The sequence below is a fragment of the Podarcis gaigeae genome, assembly GCF_964106915.1.
Source record: "Podarcis gaigeae genome assembly, chromosome: 7".
Lineage (NCBI taxonomy): Eukaryota > Metazoa > Chordata > Lepidosauria > Squamata > Lacertidae > Podarcis > Podarcis gaigeae.
This window is the reverse complement of record NC_139683.1, coordinates 41,447,869-41,465,425: the sequence shown is the minus strand read 5'-3', so window position 1 is coordinate 41,465,425 and position 17,557 is coordinate 41,447,869. Positions and strand designations below refer to the sequence as shown.

Below are 17,557 nucleotides of genomic sequence, written 5' to 3'. Positions count from 1 at the left end.
ATTGCACCACAGCTGTTGTAGGAGGATGAACGGAGATTTTGGAAAACATTTCTGCTGAAAATCTACAAGACTTATATTTATATTCAGGCCTTGCTCCTCTATTATTGCATGAGGTTTTTCGAAACTTCACCAATGACGGAAAATTCCAGTAATGATTTTGGTCTTCTTATAAAGGTTAGGTTCATTCATTTCAGTGGGCCTTCTCTGAGTACCACCAGTGACACTAGATAAAATTAATAGGTATAGTCTGGGTGACATTCTTCACTTGCTGATAATACTCCTAGGGAAAGTTCTCTTAAGTACTGCTCTTTAGATATGGCACATGAGACAATAACAAAACGCATTGTTCCTATATATAACCATGCTGTCTTAATTTCAGGGTTACTTTAATCCAGGCATGTATGTTTGTAGCACTGTATCAGACAAAAAACAAACAATACCCTGTTGAAATGAGCATGCATTTTGGCATCTGTGTAATATTACACACATACAAACCTACAACAGCACTGCAGCCTGGTTTTTTAGGACAGAGAGGAAAGGAACAGTGTCAGAAGACGTACTTCTGTTAATTAACTGCAGTTCAGAGCCTGGGCTGCAACTCTGGATATTTGCATTGGACATGTCTCATTTTGCATTGACAGCCTCAAAATGTATTCTTCCTTAAGCGTCATTCTGATAGTTAAGAAACAAGAACTTCCATGCCAGTTGAACTGTAAGAGGTTCTGCATGTGGGTGCTTTAAAGATGGTCATGTGCAATACAGTATCTTTCTGCTGTGTTATTAGAGAACTGTACACAAAAAGAAGGGACTTCCTTTGACCAGCAAAAAAGAGGGATTTTGCAAGAGCAAGCCATTTAGGTATATTCCTCATGATTTGTGAGGTTTCAGATATCAAGTTCCATTTCCTGTCTAAAAGTCAGTTGGGAATTCCCACTGAGGCAGAGGATCACACTTTGCTTCAGCTGATCAGTCTATATTGTGGGCAGGGTGGATTTATTTTAATTGGCTAAGGGACTGATCCTCTCCCCCCACCCCACTTCCCTGGGATATTCCTTGTCTTGGCTGGGATTTAGGCCATGAGAGTATCTTCTTGCAAATTACATGTGTTTTGAGTTGAGGGTTATGTTAAAACTTTCAGGAAAGCTAAAAGCTCTATAGTGGAGACTTTGGACTCAGCTACATTGGTAAAGGAAAAGTGCTTTATGTGTGTTATAACACTGTGACACCAGGTGGAGCTGTGGAGTTCTGTCTTTTGCCAACGTGATTTCCCTTTATGAGGTTTACAATGCGCTTTCCTTAACAAACACTTTTTTGATGTGTCTAGATCCAGCCTTTTATGCAAGAAGAAGGGTAGGAAGTAACATGTAAGGAAAAAAGGATTGCCTTGTCACCAGAATGGCATATTTCAAGCTTCTCAGTGAGATTTGGGGGAGGGGACGGACTTCAGTGCTTAAAAGCTGAAAATTAAAATGATCTGTGTAAACATCGCCTCCTGTCAAAGGAAGCTTTGTGCACCTAGAATCAAGACCATACAAATGGTTTGTGTCAGGATCTCCCATTCTTGTCCACATTCCTCTTCAAATTTCCTGTGATTTGCATACGGGAGGTAGAATACTCCCAGTGATGTGCTCCACTGCAGTAGAAATGTTTCCCTGCAGCTGTTTCTCTGACAACATCACGTTGATGCTACAGAAAGTGAAGGGGAAAAGGCAAGAAGTGCCCTGTGCTCAGCTGCAGCTTACAACGGCAGAATTAATTTCCCCCTAGGACGTTGAGATCGCTTCTGCCAGAATCTGGAGGTTTTGGAGGCCACAGCAATTTTTGACAACTGTCTCCATCAGCGGAGAGAATGCAAAATGTGGGTGACTAAAGTGAGTAGATGCTACGCTGATGCTCCAGTTACCATTTTTTATTCCCATATACAATAATGTTCAGAGCAGTCAGGTGCATTTCAGAGCTCTTTTACATGGTCCAGAAAGTGATCTCTATTTGTACAATGCTGCTCAAACACTTCCAGCTTGGAAATCTAATCGACAGCTCTGATTATTTATAATTATTTTATCATTGCATTTATATCCCACGTATCCACCAATGAAGTCACAACAACCCCATGAGGTAGGTTAGGCTGAGAGTTGGCAACTGGTCAAAAGCCACACAGTGCGGTTCATGGCCAAGTGGGGATTTGAACTCTGGCCTCTTACGCCCTAGTCCAAAACACTAACCACTACACCACACAGGGTGTGCCATTTTCCTGCAAAACTTAACAGACAGTGCTGCCTACTGCTGTCCATGAGTATAGCATTGTTTCTGTTGTTGCATAATATTACCCTTTTGTGTTTGTATTGCTTATATTGTTTTTGTATCTAGTGCACGCCATCTTGGTGCTCTTTATGGAAAAAGGTATAAAACCAGTTTTATAAAACCAGTTTTATAAATAAATACAGTGGTACCTCGGGTTAAGTACTTAATTCATTCAGGAGATGCGTTCTTAACCTGAAACTGTTCCTAAGCTGAAGCACCACTTTAGCTAATGGGGCCTCCTGTTGCTGCCGTGCCGCCGAAGCACGATTTCTGTTCTCATCCTGAAGCAAAGTTCTTAACCCTTTAGGTTAGTGGACTCTGTAACCTGAAGCGTATGTAACCTGAAGCATATGTAACCCAAGGTACCACTGTAACTATTAAATCTGACCAAGAAAACTACTACCTGATGTTTGTTCAGATGGCTGCCTTTTTCTAGACTTTTTCCAGTGATGTTGCTCACTGCTGAGACTGCTGCATATCTTCTTGCTGGTATCTTTCAGTGGTGTGTTGAACAGTTTGTTCGCAACACCTGTGAACTGCAAGTTCACTACCTCTTTGGTCAGTTTCAGTTTGCAGCCTGCGGGGCACATTGAGCAATGAAAGAAGTGATCAGGGCATGGTGTCTAGAGCCCAGCTGAGTTCACCATTTTGCTCCTTTGTTCTTTACCTACAAAGCAAATTGTGAAGTGAAAGACATCAGAAAGCAGTATGATTTGTCACAGCACAACTAGGTGTGGCTGGAAGAACAAAGCAGTTGAAAGGGGCAACATGAGAGAGAAACAGAAAGTACAGAAAAGAGGGGGAAAGATCAAGGAAGGAGGGGAGGGGAGAAGATGCTTGGAATGAGAGACATGTATGTGTTCAATGGCCATTAAAACAGCTTCAGATGACTGTGAGGTTTCCAGACAGATTCTCAAATGGTGTAAAATAATGTGACAATATTGGGACTATATAAGCTCATGTCAGCTTTGGATTTGTTTTAGAAATACCTACTTTATCATCCCAAGAGAGCAGGATTTATAGGAATACATATTCCCCTTAATCTTTTCTAGCCTGTTGCCAACAATACTGAGCAAGAAAGGAAGGCTTTAGATGTACATTTAATCAGTAGTGGGCTGTACGCTGGTGGCAGCACTCACCTGACCTCCCAACAGCTGAGTCACTATTTCTTATCAGGAGGGGAAGGGGAAGTCAGTGGTGCAGATTCAAAGGCAGAGTCAGTCCTTCTGTTATACTGGTGCATTATCACTGCACCAACTGCCTCCTCCCCTCTCCTTCCCAGACAGCAGAAGCAGCTCAGCTGTCAGAAGGTCACATGAGGGCTGCTGCCCCACCACTCTGTTACTGCACTCAGTTCCACCATATTTCTATATGCATGGTAGTCTGCATCACAATACAATACGCATTATAACATAGGGAGAACCCATCTGGGTTAGACCAAAGATCCATTGAGTCTAGCATTGTGTTCTCACTGTGACCAACCAGAGGTCCACAAGCAGGACATGAGTACAACAACGCTCTCCCAATTTGCATTCCCCAGCAACTGATACTGCCTCAAGTACTGGAGGCAATGCACAGGTGCCAGCGATTGGTCTAATAACCCTCTTTTAAAACAGTCCAGAGGATATGCCTTTGCCAACTTCAAGTAACACATTGAAAAGCTACTGAAGAGAGAGACCTGTGTGGTTGTCATTGCTACTGCATTTTGTGGGCCGTTGTTATAAATTGTGTTTTCTCTCTCACACACAAACAATTAAGTATATGCTTGAACACCACCTGGGAAGTTACCATTGCATGTGTTCCCAAAATGTGACTGTTTCGCCACACTAGAGAAATGTATACTTCACATTGGGGGGGGGGGAGATTTTGAGTTTCTTTTCATAGACTTCCACAATTATCATTCTCCATTTGCTTTCTTGGCCCAGCCAAATTCTGGAGGTTGTGCTGGGGGGGGGGTGAGCTCATCTGACTAGCAGGAGCAGGAAGCAGGTGTTCCAATGAAGGACGCATACTTTTGATGGGAGGGAAGAAGCAATCGGTAGGGTTTGTTTCTTCAGTTCAAAGCATTATTTTATGGGTAAAAGCCACCCCAAGTGACTACGTAGTATGACTCCCACTGTGTGTTTTCAAAATGGGCTAATAAAACAATGGGAATGATTATGTGAAGACACAGCATTATTTCCAGGAGCACTGTATGAAAAAACTATGACTGCCCCCTTTCCCTCATTCAATGCTCCTGAAAAGAATCTCCTCACACTAATAAATTTTGGGTTATTAGAAGTGTTCTTTTTCAACTGCACTTTGTACTGCCTACCATACTGATAATTTTTCCAAGTGAGCTTAGCAGGTGAGGGTATCAGAGAAGAATAGGGTCAGTCTCTAGTAGTGTGTTTTGGTTTCAGCTGTGGATTAGCACTATTGGATGTTGAGCTTTATATGCTTATATTTCCTTGGTGTCCTTGTATAAATAAATTTTATGTTTAATGATGCTGTACATCATTCTGCCCTTTGTGTTATTGTAAAATAATGATGAATAATGAATAATGTTGAATAATGAATAACAATTAATTAGAATAAAAGTAATAAACTGAGTTCATTTTGGGGGGAAATTTAGGAACGTAACCAAAAAAACCACACAAAAACCTCCAGTTAGTTTAATTTAGGTTTCCATCATTCTAATTTCTTTTTCTTTATTAATAATTACTATCGCACTGAAGATGCAAACTTTTTACCAGCCTTATCTACCAGAGCTATATATAGGTCACTGCTAAATTCCAGTTTAGTGGAGCAAGCTTTGCCCAAGGCCACCTCAGAGCAGAGAACCTAAAACTCCCTAATCTAGGGGCCAATAATTTTGTGGGAAACATGCAATTAGATCTGCCAATTTATAATTTTCTTTTCCTAAAACTAGCTGCAAGGGGGATGGTGATTTGAATTGGGCCCATAGTAGGTGTATGAGAGGGTTAACCCTTTCATCCAGCCACAGTTCCTAAGTGCCAATATCTTCCCCCACCCCTGAGCTACTGTTAAGACTCTGAGAGGAAAACGACCCCCTCATACTACCTTGAGGGACACACAAATGAGAAGAAAATACAGGCTGCTTCACTTGAAGGGAATACCCTCAGCACCTCTTCCTAGACCCTCCTGGCCTGAGACATACCTCTCCTGACTTCCTCAGATTTAGAGGATGAGCCCTCAATAATACCTTCATCCCATCCACAGTTTAGACATTTTGAGCCAACTGCAGTATTGACCTTGCCAGCCTACATAAATCCTCATATGACCTCAGCTCTTGGCTTAGATAGAAACTTCCAAAGCACAGACAGCTGGGCCTACTAGAGACCTTTGTCTGCACCTAGCTTAACCTGCTTCACCTTTTTATTGCTTATGCTTCCTCTATGAGCCCCAAGCTGCATCAGAACAGGTTAATATGGAGGTAAGGGGCCTGACTACTGACCTATCAGACCACTTCATCCACCTTTTGGATCCTTATTTGTCTACTCCAGAACTTAACCACCAGCCTGTTTTGACCTCTTTTCATCCTGGCCGTGTCATGTATTTTTTCCACTCCACTGCTCATAGCAATGTGAGGTGACTTGCTTTGGAAAATCAGCTGGAAGGGAAGGGTTACTCAAGACCTGTACTGAAAGCCCAATCCAAATTCCCCACTGCACTGCTGAGCAGAAGAAAAATAGCTCAGGAAATCAAAGTACACAATGTGTAGAAAGGAAGGGAGCCTATGGTCCTCCAGATATTGTTGGACCTTCAGTCCTTCAGACCTTCAGTCCCCCTCCATTCCAACCACTGTGACCAGTGGATGATGGGAGGAGCAGTCCAGCAATATCTGCAGGTCAAACTGGGTGCCCTAATGCAAATAGTTTTCACACAAGCTTTTTGAGGAGCTCATAGTAGTTCTGGCACCCAAATTTTGGTTTCTTTCAGGCAAGTTACTCTTAACCTAGAAGGTTAATGTGCAAAGTGAGCATTGTGTCACACTGCTGTTGACCTCCTTGAGAGTTCCAGTGAGCATAGATTATGGGAGGCCTCCTATAGACCTCACATGTGCCTTCTTGGGTTCTGTGAGGGATATAAATGTAAGAAAATAAATAAATGATGTCAAATATGTTCTTGGTTAATTATTTTTGCATATTCCCTGTAATAAGTTTCCAGCTCTATATTAATCATGGACAGCAAATTAAATGTCTGATCTATGGTGATGTATTTTTTATCAGCTAGATAGCGAACAAGCTGGATTTTCTCTGGGGCGAAAAACAGCATAGGTTTGTATCAAAGTTGGCTTTATAATGAAGGAGTTTATATTAACCTGCTGTAGTAGAATATGTTGAGAAGATAAACCAGTATCATGTGATGAGCATAAAGAAGAGTTATTCAGTTAATTTAATGGAATATTCTAGGGCAGGAGTGGCTCGCTGTGTGAGGCAGAGCTGCAGCATAGCCCCCACCCCCAGCACCAGTTCTTACTGATGTACCTGTACAACTCTGAGTCTGATGTAGCCCCATGCCTTCTGGTAAATGGCAGCAATTGTGCTGCTAAGAGGCTGTTGCTATGGCTCTGCCCCACTGGGTCAGCCACTCCTGTTCTAGGATGAAATGTTTAAAGTACAACATAGCTCAGCAAACACATAGGTAGGTGAGAAGAAGAAAGAGATTTAAAAATTGCATTAATTTAGCACTTTGTTTCTCTGCTTTGTACTTGTGTTCCAACAGAATTCTGTGCACAACATTCATTTTTATTAATATCAAATTATGCCTCAGTAGCCACATACTAATTTTGGCTTCTATTCATCACTCAATTTTTTAAAAAACCAGCTTTCTTCACAAGAATTAGAGACTTGATGGTTAGATTTTCTTTCAATACACAGTGCCTGTTTATAAGATAACTTTTTAACTTTCTGAAACTGTATGCCCTCCCTTTAAAAAAAAATGGGTTTCCTAAGTGGTCAACATCCTAGTACTGTGAGCTCTGTTGGTACAGTCACTGCAAGAATCCATACATCACTATCCAACCTCTTTGCACTGGAAGAACAAGATGAAATTTGGAGGCCCTTTGCAGGAAGTTGGGGGCATGAGAAGGGCCGGTGGGAGGCTGGAAGCAGCTTTTGCCATCCATGATCTAAGCCACTGTCATCTTCATCAAGGACCCTTGATTCCCCAATACAAGGTAGGAATTGTGTCAGTGGAGTGGATGAAAGTTCCAAGATTGGAAAAGTTCCAAGATTGGAAAATGGACTTGCACTCTGCTTCAATATAAGCCAGGGCTTCCAGTCTGAGCTGTTGTAGTAGCCCACCAACCTTCTGGCTCAAGCAGGTTTTCACAGAATTGTAGGAAGGGACCCAAAGGATCATCTAGTCTAGCTCCCTGCAAAGCAAGGATCACAACTATAGAATCACTGACGTGTGTTTTCCATTAACATTGGAGCTATGATATGTGGCTCTGTCTACAGTGTTAAAGAGCAGTCTTAGAACTAATCACTATGGAGAAAAAATTATTTTTTTGTGGCTTCACCTCATTAATCTCTTCAGTGAGAGCTATGTGAATGGAGTTTTTTAATTGCTCATTTTATTTGTTATTTAGTTGTCATGTTCGTTTGTCAGTCGCCTCCTGCAAATCTCTAGGCAACTGTCTCTAGGCAATGCACTACACAAGTATTAGACAAACATCAAAACACATCAAAACACAAAAACCACAGTTCACACTAACAATCTAGCCTACCATAGAAATAAATATCATCCCCAGGGGGAAAAAATCAATTCAGCAATTAGAAAGAGCTAAAACACCCACACATAAGCTGAATCCATCTAATTGATGTTTGTGTGGCAGAGACTAATATTAAATAAAATTTAGCGAACATTAAAATATAGTAGAAGGATGCTAAAAGGTCTCAGAGAAGAGAAACGTCACTGCCTGGCCCCTAAAGGTAAAGGTAAAGGTACCCCTGCCCGTATGGGCCAGTCTTGACAGACTCTGGGGTTGTGCGCCCATCTCACTCAAGAGGCCAGGGGGCAGCGCTGTCTGGAGACACTTCTGGGTCACGTGGCCAGTGTGACAAAGCTGCATCTGGCGAGCCAGAGCCGCACACGGAAACGCTGTTTACCTTCCCGCTGGTAAGCGGTCCCTATTTATCTACTTGCACCCGGAGGTGCTTTCGAACTGCTAGGTTGGCAGGCGCTGGGACCGAGCAGCGGGAGCGCACCCCGCCGCAGGGATTCGAACCGCCGACCTTTCGATCGGCAAGTCCTAGGCGCTGAGGCTTTAACCCACAGTGCCACCTGCGTCCCCTAAAAGGCCTGGCCCCTAAAAGGCATTAAAGTGGGTGCCTGGTGGAGGACCATGAAAATTTGTGTTCTGGGCTTTTTAAACTTGTCTACCCACACACTATCAGAAATCAAAGGGGCACATTGGTTGCCAGATGTTAAGTACATTGGCATTGTTTTCAGCTCTTATACCCACTAGTCAGTTATTTGAAGATCTGTTTCAGGCAGTTTTGTATTTTTTGGAGCAATGAGAAAACATTTTAATCTCCCCCATTATTATTATACAAATATCATATGTTTGGGTCAGAATTTCACCTTTACTTACCCTGCTGGTTATGATGGAAACTGTCAGCAGAGAAACTATAAATGGTGCCCCAGTCGAAACAATGTAATGATAATATTCTAATATACCACATTGCAGACTCAGAACCACCGAATTATTACAAGGCCAGCAATCCTACCCAACCTAATTCTGTCACTGATCACTTCTTTTAAAGTGAATTTGGTTTTAATCATGCCACCACTAGGCAGTTCAAGAGATCCTATTGACTAAGTAGGAGCTTAATGACATGTGAAATGTTGCAGCCTGCCTTGTAGCCCTGCCTGGCCAAATCAGCAACATGAGAGAATGCAAAAGTCAACACACATTGTCTTGAGGAAGAGCCTTTTGTCTTCATGATACTTCTGTTTCAGAACTTCATACTCCCTCTCCCTGCAGCTTCACTCTGGCTTTCTTTGGTAGATGTCATGTTTTCCCCTGACCTAGTCAAATGAAATGAAAAGAACCCTGAAGGCAAGGGAGATACAGAACCTTGAGCTGCTATCATATGTGCTTCTCCTGTTATACAGGACACATTGAGCAAGTACAACATTTAAAACTGGCCTTCCATGAAAGGGTATGAAATGTTGCTGCCATTATGATCAAATCTGCTTTTTAAAAAACACACCAAAACCCACACTTTTCCATTATCCTGAGAGTTACATTTCTAAATACACCTCTGTGAACAGTACCCTTGGCATATGGTGCAGGGCAGATTGATGTTGACATGTTTTGAAACACACAGAAAACAGGCAGGGCAAATAGCTATATTTCAAAACATTAAGCGTTTGGAAGTAAGAGTTACCATATTTCTCATAACAATGTTAGCTTGCTTTCTAATGATGTGCTGAGAACAGGGAACACCAATGGGACCTGCAAGTAATGCTGAGAATGTATTGCCCCTACACACAGGAGTGTTCTTGCTCAGGTTTGCAGCACGCCAACTGGACCTGCCTCCAGGATAAAAATTATAAGGGGCTCATGCAGACCATCTCTTCTGCTCCCTGTCCCTAGTTTGGTGTGTTTGCAGGCCAAAGCTCAACACATTGTGGGTTTTCGAGGCCCCTGAACAGTTCTCATAGGGCTGATGGGGTGTTGACTTTTGAAATTGTTCTTTTTTTTAATGTGTTGTGGTTCTCCATGCCTCTGGCTTCATCTGAGAAGGCTGGTATCTCCATCTTGTTTCTCAGCTACTACTTCAGTTCCAGTCTTGTTGGTACTCAGCCAACTGAGTTTGTTATTAGAGGGAATGATTACCAATATTACCTGTTTGTTGTTGCTTTTTAAAGTTATTTTTAGTTATTGAATATACTGTATTCATGAGCCATTAGAGACCTATAATGAAAGGTAGCACTAGCTCATCTAATGGGCGGTTTCAGTTACTTCTGGAGTATTTCTAGAGGTGTTCGTACAGCTGGCTGTTTGTCAATGTATGTGGATTAGGATTGCCATTTGATACATCCTTCTTGATTTAGAATGGGATTTAGTGACTGCTACATTTTTATCATGTCATTTCTCTAAGCATAAGGGCAGAATGAATGAATGCTGGTGGTTTCCATTCTAGGTGGTCTCATAAGAACACCTCAAGAGTCCTTCTGGATCAGATCAAAGTTCTATGTAGTACAATATCCTTTTCTCACAGTGACTAGCCAGATTCCTATGAGAAGCCTATACCAAGCAGGGCATGAGCACATCAGCACTTTCCCTTATATGCAGATGCACAGTACCTCTGGTGTTCGAGGTAGCACACAACTATCATGGCTAGTAACTTTTGACAGTCTCATCCTCCATTAATTTATCTAACCTCATTTTAAAGGAGGCCATCACTGGCTCTTGTGGTAGCCAATTCCATGGTTTAACTACGTGCTGTGTGAAGAAGTACTTCATTTTGTCTATCTTGAATATTCCAATGTTTAGCTTCATTGGATGACACCCCCCCAGGGTCAAGTATTATTAGAGAGGGAGAAAAACTTATCTCTATCCAATTCCTTCTCACCATGCATACTTTTAGATGCCTTTGCCATGTGCTCACTTTCTCACCTTTTTTCCTAAACTAAAAAGCCCCAAGTGTTGTAACCTTTCCACATACAGGAATTGCTCAAGCGCCTTGATCCTGTGCCCCTTTCCTGAACTGTTTCCAGCTCTACTTGGTCCAAAGAGAATAGGCCTATTTACCAGTCCCAGTTTCAGATGCAGATCAGAATCAATCGGATCATGTACTTCTCAGAATTTTGCAGTGCAGTTTCAGGTTTAAGACATGTGCACAGAAATGCTTATTTTAAGGAAAATGCATGGAATACACTAAGAATGTATGTAAAAAGCCTATCAAATGTGTAGAATTTCAGTGTGACCTTCTGTAAAAGAAAAAAAATACCTTAAAATGGGACGTGATAGACCTGTGATTGGGTACATGTGAATTTGACATAAAATAGTTTATAGTGAAATAAAAATAAATGCTGCTTTTATTACCAGCAACACAAGTAGGTCAAAGCATTATTTTCAATCCAATCTTCAAATCTTACAGAATCTCTGGAAGAGTGTGTATAATGGAAAGAACCTGCTGGGATTGTCTCTATATTATTTTGATAGAACAGATGAATCATGAAGATGAAATTTCATTTTTTGTAAGATGTAGATATTTGAAAAACAAGGCAAAACATGAGGAGTCAGTTACTGAGTTGTTATACTTGGTGTGGATTAACAGCTCTCCCCCCCTCACAAAACCATAGGTAGTTCATCTACATGAGTGCAAACAAATGCTATAAGTGCATTGCAATTATAAGTAGCCTTAGGAAAGAGCAGGCAGCAATTTTATGATATTGCCAAAGATTAGTGCTGAAATGCTGAAATGTATAGCTGAGAAATGTACTGCTGCTAGAGAAATGTTTTATTAGAAGAAATGTAACAAGGGATTCACGATGCAGCTGTAAATCCATTAAGGCGAGTAGGGCTCTGCAATAACCTTTCTCCATTTCAGCTATTAGCTTCAAGGATTGCTGAACTTGGTAACTTTGCAAATGTGGTTTCACCCAACACAGTAACTTAACCTCCTCTTCACCAGCTTGTATTCAGGTCAGAAATAAGGAGACATGACTTTGCTAAAATGAGTACAGCATCATCTATTTGTATCAGAATTTATTTTATCTGCACCAATCTGCTACTGGGAGGCATAAACATAAAAATGTTACATCCTTAATATCCTTCTGGAGTTTCTTCTAGATAAGATAGTTGCAAGAGCTGAAGCCAGCTGCAGTATAATTTTCTGTTCATGTTTTCTTAAGTCAAGTGGGGAACATTTTTGGCTCTGTGAACCAGATCCTTACCAGAATTGGGGAGGCCAAGACTGGCCTTTGACTCAGAGGTTCCTCAACCCCTGTCTTAAGTCCATGTGGTCAGCAAATTTCAACATACAGCAATGTGTTCTGTCCAGTCATTCTTGCTATAATGGTCACCACAAAGGAAGCTTGCCCTTTTTCAAGACTGTATGGTTTTCAAATTTCCTCACATTTTTATAAAACAGTGATACCTCAGGTTACGAACTTAATTCGTTCTGGAGGTCTGTCCTTAACCCAAAACTGTTATTTATTTGAGGCGCGCTTTCGCTAATGGGGCCTTCTGCTGTTGACGCACCACTGGCACGCGATTTCCATTCTCATCCTAGGCCAAAGATCCCAACCCGAGGTACTACTTCCGGATTAGTGGAGTTTGTAACCGAAGTGTTTGTAACCCAAAGTGTTTGTAACCCGAGGTACCACTGTAGAAAAAATATTATCTGTTTAAAATAGACATCAACCCATGGTAAAAAGCCTAGTAGGGACAACTCAAATGCAGTATTTCACATTGACTGCCTGTGAAAAGGGTTTAGCAGTTCATCTTAAAACAAGAGGCACCCTGAGGAAAATGATGAAATGGTATGTTTAAAAGTTGGCACTGATACTTTCAAACAGAACCAAACATTATTCTTTGGAAGAGACAATGCTAGAAGAAAGGAGGTGCTTGAGGGCAAAATCTAAATCATACATTGTTGACAAAGATATCCCCAGTGTTCTTTGGATATATAACAGGGGGGAAATAGTACACTGGAACATTTCAGACATTTTTGCAAATGTGTTCAGCTTATGAATGATTCTGAAGATATGTTTAATATTTTTGTTGTCTAGAATGATTGAAGACTGTGGGAAAAGAGGAACCACCATGGCAGAAAGGAGACAGCTGTTTGCAGAAATGCGTAAGTACTGTGGCATTCTTTCCCCCAGTAGATGAATTTTTTCTTGCAAAAGACCAGCAAGACAGAATGTAACTTTGGTAAATATTGTATGGATTTGTGCCTTGGGCAAATAGGCAGTTGTTCTGCAAAACAGTGGCTTTAAAGTGCTTTAAAAGTGCTTTTAGTGTGAGGCAAGTTGCAAGAATGTGTACTTAATTGACCTAATGCTGTCTTTTTGTAGTTCTGTGGATTATTTAAAAGCTGGTTTTCTACCATATCAGTTACTGCTAAGAGATCCAAGGTGAGGAGATTTGAGAGGGTGGGGGGAGAGGGCTTGGAGAGGAAAAGGAGTGTGAGCAATCATAAGCACTGGCTCTCATTTACAGCATCAAATGTCAAGCATATTTGGTGATCCTCTTTACTGTGGATGCCCTGTACTTTTGAGCCCTAGACTGAAATCTTCCTAGCTTTACTAAAGTGTCTCGGTTTTCATTTTCTTAATTAAAGTATGTTAACACTGTCCTGATTAGAAATGCTTTCTGCCACTGAGGAATGACAAGTGCCAACCCCTCGATGCAACTTTAATTTCAAATAAATATGCTGAGCATTGTCATCCTAGTGTGTAAACTGTTTTGTAAACCTTGTGTTGGTTTTTGTATCAGACGTGTGAAGTTGATCATGATTATTTCCATTTCACAAATGAGCAATTGAAGCTGAAATATAGTGAAAAGTCAGAACCTAGCCTATATTTCCACTGTGGAAGTCATATGCACGTCTTTCAAGTCAAAGCCAATAGTCTCTTCATTGTACTCACTTATATTAGGAGAAAAGTGAAGCTTTATCACTTTTTCTCCATTCAAAATGGTCTCTACCAGAGAGCGTGAGGCAACCTTGGCTATATAGTTCAATCCAGCAGGTCTTTACAGAACCATGATGTATAAAACTGGATAATACAAGTTGGATTTAGGGTGATTGCAAATGTTGGTGATTATAAACATACATTAAAAAACTGCTTTATAGTTAACCAAAGAAGCTCTCGAGAAGTAGAGAGCTTCAGAAGCTGAGATTCTTGATGAGCTGACTGCTAATCAAGGGGGTCTCTCCTCTTTTGCCAGATTAGATGCCAATATGTTGGTTGCTTTACAGAGTAAAGCTACCTTTACCTTCTAGGAACAAGGACCACAAGGGCCTGAAGCTGACAGTACTATGTTTAAATAAATGTTGCAATGGGTTGGATCCAGACAAAGTTGGCTGAGGTTAGAATTAAATGGGACCTAACTTCAACTAAAGGGATGCGGGTGGCGCTGTGGGTTAAACCACAGAGCCTAGGACTTGCCGATCAGAAGGTCGGCGGTTCGAATCCCCGCGATGGGGTGAGCTCCCATTGCTCTGTCCCTGCTCCTGCCAACCTAGCAGTTCGAAAGCACCTCAAAGTGCAATTAGATAAATAGGTACTGCTCCGGCAGGAAGGTAAAACGGCGTTTCCATGCACTGCTCTGGTTCGCCAGAAGCGGCTTAGTCATGCTGGCCACATGACCCGGAAGCTGTACACCGGCTCCCTCAGCCAATAAAGCAAGATGAGCGCCGCAACCCCAGAGTCGGTCATGACTGGATCTAATGGTCAGGGGTCCCTTTACCTTTACCTTTACCTTTAACTTCAACTAACTTACAGCTTAGGTCTGTGTAAAGCTTGACATAAGCTAGAGCCATGGTTCCCCAGGGAACACATGAACATTGATTATGGTTTTGGTGGACCACTTAATGATTTCTCTGCCTGTTGTAGCTGTGGTAATGCTCTGTGCTAAATGCTGTATGGTTTCTGGTTGAATTCAAATTGTAATACAATAAAAGAAGCAATAAAAATACTATTTGAAATCAGTATTTAATGCAGACATGCCACGGATCACCTGAGAGAACCTCATGGACCGCTGGTGGACCATAGACCACAGTTTGGGAACTCCTGAGGTAGAAGAGGATCTAGATCTACTCCTAATAGAATGTGAATGGATATGGGAAAAGGCAGTTTCCACTGTCTTTGATTTAGCAAGTTTCACACAGATTTGGAAGAGACCCTGAGGATCATCTAGTCCAATGCCCTGCAATGCAGGAATATGCAGCTGTCTCGTACAGGGATCAAACCTGTAACTTTGGTGTTATCAGCACCATGCTCTAACCTACTGAGCTATCCAGGCTCTGCTAGAACACTGCTGCTTGAACCCTGGCCAGTTGGGACTAACCCTGTTTCAGCAGAATGAGCTTAACTTAACTGAGTTTAAGATGTGATGCAGAAGTTACTGGTGAAGATAGTCCATGATGGCTGATCTTTTATTTCTGCAAAGAGGACACTCTTCAATCTGCCAACAATAGTCTCTTACGTTTTACACATCACTGTTCCCCATTTGATGTACAAAGACAAGATTGTAATTGGCACGAAGGTCAAAGGCCATGAGGGGTTCTAATAAACAGAACACCTTCCATTGAGCTGGCACCTAATTAATAATAATAGGAGAGACAGATGTTTCCTGATACATATGTTGAAAAGTGAATATATCCACTCTAAGTTGCTGCTGGCTTATGCTATCTATTAGAAATACAGTTCTGCTGAACACAAAATACCAGCCAGCTCTTACAGTGTATTACTGTATTTTGTCTACAAACTGTTAATCATCATGGCACATGAAACCATTTTTTTTTATTTAAAAAAATTACATTGTTGCTTATTCATCTGATAACTTGCTTTTCGTTATTCTTCAGCATCCAGATCGGAAGTATTTCATTTGTAGGAAAAAATGTTGAGCGGTAGCCAAAATACAAATAACAATGATAACAAAACTACATTCATCTGGGACAGAAGCAAAAATCACAATCCTTTTTGTTTCTGGATGTATGCCAACAAAAGCTGCTTTTTTACCATGGGTTTCTCATTCAGTAATACAACTGAGTGATAAGCAAACAGAATCATTAGGCAGAATCGGGTATCTGGCTGACAGATAACGAACAGAAGAGTTTGCTTGATGAAGCCAATGGCCCATTTGGTCCAGCGTCCTGTCTCACAGTGGTCAGCCAGATGCCTGTGGGAAACCCACAAGCAGGACCTGAGGACAACAGCACTCTGCCTACCTGTGATTCGCACCAACTGATATTCGGAGGTATACTGACTCTTGACAGTGGAGGTAGAACATGGCCATCATAGCTAGTGTCTGTCAATAGCCTTGTCTCCCATGAATTTGTCTAATCTTTTAAAGCCATCCAAGTTGGTGATCAACGCCATGAGAGCAAGTTCCATAGTTTAACCATGTGCTGCATGCAGAAGTACTTTCCTTTAACTGTCCTGAATCTTCCAACATTCATCTTCAGTAGATGTCTACTAGGTCTAGTGTTACGAGAGTGTGAGAAAGACTTTTCTCTATTCATTTTCTCCATACCGTGGAGAACTTCCATCGTGTCACTTCTTACTCGCCTTTCCTCTCAACTAAAATGTCCCAAACACTGCGACCTTTCTTCACAAGGGAGTTGCTCCTGTGATGGAGGAACACTCAAGAGAAGCTTCTACCACCCACTTTCTTGCTGCCGGTGGGTCATACTCTGTGGTAGTTGCTGCTACCACCCTCCCACTTACTCTTGCAGCTCAGATGGGAGAGGAATGGATATATGACTCTTGATAGGAATGGGAATGTTTCTTTTTTAAAAAAAAGAGGAAGGAGGAAAGTAAATTTGAGTATTGCGCTGTGTTTGTCACTTGAGCTGAGGGAAACAGCTGGGACCACTAGAAGGGGTCTTCCAAGCAAAGTCTTAGTCCACCAAGGATAAACCATCTTGTGGGAAAATGAAAAACTTTGAAGATGAGACGGTAAATAGTTCAAGGAAACTTCTGGCTGGGATAGATGGCATTCAAGCAGCCAATTGGTAAAAGGATCTAGTTGAGAATGCTTGGCAGATGGAGAAGAGAAAGGAGAAAAGTAAGCAAAATGTGTAGTGAGCAGAACTGAGAGAGGGGAGAAATAATGGTGCTTCTTTCTCTCTTTTTCCTGACATGGAAACTTGAAATTTCATGGCCGGACATATTTGCTTCCTGGGCTATAATCATAAAGCCAAAATAGAGGGGGCTTTTTCATTTTACCATTTTTATTTACTTTTTAGATCCTTTGATAAGTCTTTCAATTTCTTCTTGACACACAAACAGAACTTTCCCCTTGATTTGTCTCCAATCTCTCATTATGATCTGTTCCCTGAAGTATCGTGATGTGCACATGCTGTGATCTTTTTCTCAGGAGAGTATCAATCAATCAGAACTTGTTAAATGTCATTAGTGCATTCAGAATTTGTCCTGTCTTTTTTAGTTTTACAAAAGTTTTCTTGGAAAGGCTTTTTGTGTTTTTGTAGGGTCATGCAAATCAGCTAAATATAACGCTTCCCAGCTTCATTCAGCTCGACTTTGCATATTTTCCCCACAG

At 41.4% G+C, this 17,557-nt stretch overlaps 1 protein-coding gene across 44 annotated transcripts in view; it reads left to right on the top strand.

The window, feature by feature from the left end:
- Positions 1-17,557, top strand: part of DTNA (dystrobrevin alpha) — a 186,851-nt gene that overhangs the window by 85,825 nt on the left and 83,469 nt on the right. For 41 of the 44 annotated variants that reach the window (XM_083747629.1, XM_083747660.1, XM_083747635.1 and 38 more), the window contains one exon: positions 13,057-13,124. In XM_083747629.1, coding sequence (XP_083603755.1) covers positions 13,057-13,124 — 68 coding nt within the window. Of the gene's footprint in view, positions 1-6,533; positions 6,582-13,056; positions 13,125-17,557 lie in introns of all 44 variants that reach the window. The other 3 variants (XM_083747636.1, XM_083747661.1, XM_083747643.1) reach the window with 2 other exon arrangements.